The 5,994-nt window shown below is 46.2% G+C and overlaps 1 protein-coding gene across 1 annotated transcript in view; it reads left to right on the top strand.

Moving 5' to 3' along the window:
• Positions 1-4,767, top strand: part of LOC307086283 (importin-13-like) — a gene marked incomplete at both ends in the record, with an annotated part of 18,398 nt that extends 13,631 nt beyond the window's left edge. Inside the window, 10 exons of the mRNA XM_079751442.1 lie at positions 785-922; positions 1,579-1,659; positions 1,811-1,948; positions 2,063-2,159; positions 2,288-2,340; positions 2,442-2,508; positions 2,733-2,791; positions 3,213-3,302; positions 3,711-3,892; positions 4,674-4,767. Coding sequence (XP_079607568.1) covers positions 785-922; positions 1,579-1,659; positions 1,811-1,948; positions 2,063-2,159; positions 2,288-2,340; positions 2,442-2,508; positions 2,733-2,791; positions 3,213-3,302; positions 3,711-3,892; positions 4,674-4,767 — 999 coding nt within the window. The remainder of the gene's footprint in view (positions 1-784; positions 923-1,578; positions 1,660-1,810; positions 1,949-2,062; positions 2,160-2,287; positions 2,341-2,441; positions 2,509-2,732; positions 2,792-3,212; positions 3,303-3,710; positions 3,893-4,673) is intronic.
• Positions 4,768-5,994: the final 1,227 nt, after the last annotated feature.

Raw genomic sequence — 5,994 nt, 5'->3', positions numbered from 1 at the left:
CGATGAAACGAAACCAAGGATAAGGCCAAGGGCCAAGATGGGCAGGGTGGCACGGAGCTGGGCAAAGGCATCTGTACAGTTGTCTTCCCATTTGAACCTCAAGCCCTTGTCAGAGAGGTGTTGTAGGAGGGCTGGCGATGGAGGCAATGCCCCGGACAAAACGTCGGTAGTACGAGGGGAGAGCTAGAGCAGCTGCCAACTGGCCATTTCCTTACCACTTCCACCTTGGCAGGATCAGTATCCACCCCGTCTGCTCTCACTCAATGGCCCGAGAACTCGGACTTGCACTGGAGGAGGTTTTCTTGGGGTTTAGGCTGTGAGCCAGCATCCTTTCGATCAGCATCTCAAATGTGATGGGGACATGCAGAGGCCATCATGCGAAACAACCAACGCCTTGGCCGATGGTGACATCTGTTCTGGGTCTGGCTTCTGGTGCCAGCGTCACCTGCCAGTAACCGCACCGTAGATCAGGCGGGCTGAACCGCTGTGACCCTGCGATTCTTCTGGCGAAGGGTAGGAGGATCTCCCCGAATGCGCCAAATGAAATCTTCGATCAGTCTGAGCTCGTTCTCGTATCCCGCTGATAATGCCCTCTTCCCTTCTGGGATTCTGGTGACGATCCCACTTCTGACACCAACTTGGCGATCAGGGAAGTATGACTGAATGGTACGTGCCGAGTCTCTTTATTTATCAGCATAACTGAAAGGTTTAGTCTTATTGAACATGACAATGAATACTGGGGTTGACAAACTCTCTCTCTCTCTCTCTCTCTCTCTCTGTGCAGCCCTGTCCATCCAACAAGCCGTCCATCATACACATTCTGGGGTTGTTGTCGAGTCTCTTCACCACACTAGACATCAACAGACATGCACCGAGCCTGGAGACAGCTGTCCCTGCACCCCCCAAAGCTCCCCACAACCCGGTGAGCACAGCCTCAACTCATCTGCACCATCTAACTTAACCTCCCCTTCACTAACCCCACCTAAACCAACCCAAGGTTCTACTGGTGGGGGACGGTTTGCTGCAGGAATATAGAAACTATCTATTACAGGTCAAATAATATATGTGTTAGGAACTTATAAAACAAGAATTCATTGTTAATTGGTGAAACTGATATTGTGTTGCCAGTTTGTGAATCAATTTAAATGTAGAAATAAACAGCGTTAGTATGCTGGCTAGATTGAGTGAGGTGTTAGGGAACCTGTTGAGGCTAATAAGGTTACCAGGGTCTGCTCTCAGGGTTGGCCTTTTGGTTAGGCACTGAAACTTAATTTATAGTCACAAAACTAAAGTGACGTACTCGTGCCGCTCGTGCATAGTCTATACCTCGATCTGTTGCGTATCGCACACATCCCGCATTTTGAAGCTCTACACAACAGGTGCACACGGCGCACATATAACTTAGCTTGATATTATTTCAAACTTCAAGATTGTATAATGGATTCATTTAATTTTAAGCTGAATCCACGTCCACATCCACAGCCACAAAACATCAGACTTCCATCAGATGCATGTCGTGTCATGTCTTATCTGTACAAAACCCACAAACTAGATGGTGTGTGTGTGTTCTGGATCCAGGTGGTGGTCGTGTTACAGCAGGTGCTCACGATGATCCAGAACATCCTCAGTAAATGGCTCGACGACTCTGAGGTGGTGGAGGTATGTGTGTATGTGTACAGGTATGTGTATGTCAATGTTTATTTATGTATATTGCACCAGAGACAGCTACAAGTTAATGTGGTTGCTAACAACAAGTTAGGTTGTCGTTGCTGAAGTAGTAAAGGGTTGTGCCCTACCTCTGTCCCTCCAGGCCGTGTGCGGGGTGTTTGAGAAGTCTGTGCGGACGTTGATTCATGATTTCGGCCCCATGGTGTCTCAGCTCAGCGCCATGCTGGGCCAGATTTACTGTACTTACCCACAATCCTCAGCTCTGGACCTCACGCGCCAGGTAGGTCAGGTCTACTTGAACACACAGGGGTTCGTGATGGGGCCATCTTCTTTGGTATTCTGTCTAAACTCGTTCTCCATACATTAAGTACTTGATGGGTGTGTTTTATCCTAGCTGGTTCACATATTCGCTGCAGAAAGGGAGTTCTTCAGCCCCGTCCAGGACCTTGTCGAAGTGTTGACATCCACCACGCTCGCCATTTTCCAGCAAGGTAAACAAAGATACGTGCTTCATTCTGCAAAGATAGTGTCAGGGGGACAGATACTATCTGCTGTGATTATATCATGTTCTGTTTTATTCTGCCTTTATTGATCATTGATCATTCATGTCCTGCTTCAGGCCCAAGGGACCACCCTGATATTGCGGACTCATTCATGCAGCTGCACGCCCAGGTGTTTTTCCGCGTCTACTTTTAACTGAGTTGTATTAACTGACTGCGGGTCTCTAATGGTTTTACAAACAAAACCTTGATTTACTTTTACCCCTTTTTTAGATTTTCAAAAGGAAGCCTGATTTGTACCTCTCTGAACATCTGGATGTTAGCTCACTGTTCTGCTGCGGTGAGTGTTTCAACATATAGCTATCTGTCCCTTCTGTCACACATTTCAAGGACAAGGTCCACAGTTGAATACATGAGTCGATATTTTTACCAGAGCTATTCGAGCTCTGAAGAAGCTTTTCTCAATAAGTTGAAAAAGTTGCTATTGGTCAATAGCAACGCATACTGTGTTGACTTTCTGCCGTTCCATCCATCCTAACAAATGTGTTATTGTCTCTTGTTCAGGAGTGATGTTTCTTAAATGTCCTGAAGCAGGCACAGTGCGATCGGCCAGTTTGTTCTTTGTAAGTCAGAGCATGTTGAAGTGTGAAATGTAGATTATTACTGCCTGCGAAGTACAAGACTGTACTGAAAAGACATTGTACATCATCAATAATATGCTGTTAATATGTGACACCATAGGCTATATGTTGTTTATATGTAGGATGTGTTGTTTATATGTAGGATGTGTTGTTTATATGTAGGATGTGTTGTTTACATGTAGGATGTGTTGTTTACATGTAGGATGTGTTGTTTATATGTAGGATGTGTTGTTTACATGTAGGATGTGTTGTTTACATGTAGGATGTGTTGTTTACATGTAGGATGTGTTGTTTATATATAGGATGTGTTGTTTACATGTAGGATGTGTTGTTTACATGTAGGATGTGTTGTTTACATGTAGGATGTGTTGTTTATGTGTAGGATGTGTTGTATGTCCTCCAGACGGAGTTGTTGCCGCGGTTTAAAGACCTCCCAGCAGTCGGCGCGGTGGTCCTGAGCGAGGGAAGGTTGTTGGTGCAGACCCTCCTGCAGGTGAACTAGCGCCCCCCGGTGGGAAGGGCCAGAACACAGTCTGGGTTCACAACATCAAGGTTTAGGCATTTTCAAAAGTTCTGTCTCATTAAAAGGTGTTCTATAGAACTTACAATTAATTAAGATTTAATTTAACTTTACACTTAACTTACACTTTATACAAATCTATGACCCTGTAAAGCCCCTAAAATATACAATGATCTCAAAACAATAGCTAGAGATAGATAATTGTATTGATAAAGAGTAACTGTCTCGTTAAAGTACTGTTAGGAGTACAATTATCTAGAAAAGTGATAACATCATTTTCCACTTTTAGCATATTGAATGCATCTTTCTCGTCAAGGCGACCATGCCCTTCGCCCGGCTAAGTCCCCTGGTCATCCCCTGGATGGCCCTGTTCCCCTGCAGGCGGTGGGAGGCGAGGCCCCCCGGAGCCTGGGAGACCACTTCTCCGAGGTGTTGTTCAGCATGAACAGGAACTGTGTGGGCCTGCTGGCCCGGTGGCTGGAGGAGACCCTTCAGGACCCCACCTTCCCCTCCACCCTCGTCTCCGTCCAGCAGAAGGACGCCTTCCGCCAGCGACTGCTGCTGTACGTGTTCCTCCCCGCCGGCGCTCTCGCGGTTTGATGGGGCCCTCAGGCCTAGCCTGGTTGTTCCTCCGTCACAGTGGACGTCCTAGAACAAGCAAGGGAGCAATGTTATTGGGATGTTATGTCCTCCAGGGGGCAGATCAACTGACCTGGTTCATGTTACTGTGATGTTATGTCCTGCAGGGAGCAGACCAACAGACTGGTCATGTTATTGTGATGTCATGTCCTCCAGGGAGCAGACCAACAGACTGGTCATGTTATTGTGATGTCATGTCCTCCAGGGAGCAGACCAACAGACTGGTCATGTTATTGTGATGTCATGTCCTCCAGGGAGCAGACCAACAGACTGGTCATGTTATTGTGATGTCATGTCCTGCAGGGAGCAGACCAACAGACTGGTCATGTTATTGTGATGTTATGTCCTGCAGGGAGCAGACCAACAGACTGGTCATGTTATTGTGATGTTATGTCCTCCAGGGGGCAGATCAACTGACCTGGTTCATGTTATTGTGATGTTATGTCCTGCAGGGAGCAGACCAACAGACTGGTCATGTTATTGTGATGTCATGTCGTCCAGGGAGCAGACCAACAGACTGGTCATGTTACTGTGATGTCATGTCCTCCAGGGAGCAGACCAACAGACTGGTCATGTTATTGTGATGTTATGTCCTCCAGGGAGCAGACCAACAGACTGGTCATGTTATTGTGATGTTATGTCCGTCTGCCCTCCAGGGAGCAGACCAACAGACTGGTCATGTTATTGTGATGTTATGTCCTCCAGGGAGCAGACCAACAGGCGCCAGGTGAAGGATGTGGTGAAGGAGTTCTCCCTGCTGTGCCGCGGACAGCAGGGTGTTGGACTCTCCACCCAGTAGTGGAGTCCTGATCTCCTCGACCCTCCCTCTGCACTCTCTTCCCAGCACTGGACTCAACCTGGACGCCTTTTCCTCCAAGGGTAAAACACTGTGCTCATTTTGAGACATTAAGACCGTTGGGATCTTCATGGGGTCATCATCAGAGAGCTTCAAGATGAATAAAGGGGTGTCTTCTATCTCAATGACCATAAGGGGTCAGACTACTGAGTACAAGAGCAGTTTCCTGGAGAAGGCAGAAAGGTCATGATGCTCCTGGGAACTATTTATTCAAGGATGTATTCACAAAGGTTTGCCAGAGCTCCGGTAGAAGACAAAAGTCTTTGGCGTGGTGGGGAGGATGAAAGAATAACAGGTTGGGTCAATATACTGCAGAGTTTCAGAACGTGTGTATATAGGGCGGCATGTGGCTGAGAAGGTAGCATGGGTTGCCTGGTAACCAGAAGATTGCTAGTTCAAGTGTCGAGTGTGGAGGTGTCCCTGAGCGAGACGCCTCACCCTGACTCCTCCCGACGAGCTGGCGGTCGCCCCGCGTGGTGCATGCATCGGTGAAGGTCAGGCAATATTATAAAGCGCTTTGAGTAGCCACTGGTTAGAAAAAAACTATTTAAATGCAGTCCATTTACTGAACTATTCATGAATGAGCTTGTTTTGTGCTATGGGGGCTTCTCTCTCCTCTCAACCCATCTACTGGGTTGTTTTTTTGGTTTAACTGTTTTTATCGTTTTTTTGCAAATGACATACATTAATCACCAATATATGGTTTGAATGACATTGTAAAAAAGTCTGACATCATATAAAACCAGCCAACCTTCCCAGCCCTCGCCCCTTGTCCATTTTTGACAAAAGGTGCTTTGCCGTCCTCCCAATTATAAAATGTAAGTTAGATTTTTAAAAAACGATAAGATATTTTAGTTTTAAAAGTAGTAGCCAGCGATTCCAAGCTAACCTGAACAATTTTAAATTCATCAGTCTTTAGCTAAACCACAGGGTTTAAAAATATATATGTTTAATATTGACTGACAGAGCCAAAGAGGAATGCTATTTGTGTACTGGCATACGTCCCTGAACTGTGTACAACAGGTGGAGAGGAGACTACCTCTTATCACAGGATGTTGATGCAGCATGCTGTGACTGAAGTGTTGCGTTAATAAAGACTGAATATTGAGCCAAATCAAATGAAGATGATGCACATGTTTATGTATAAGTATGTTGGTTGAAATGGACTAT

This window comes from Pollachius pollachius (assembly GCF_949987615.1).
Source record: "Pollachius pollachius genome assembly, chromosome: 14".
NCBI classification, from domain to species: domain Eukaryota; kingdom Metazoa; phylum Chordata; class Actinopteri; order Gadiformes; family Gadidae; genus Pollachius; species Pollachius pollachius.
This window is presented reverse-complemented; position numbering and strand designations above follow the sequence as displayed.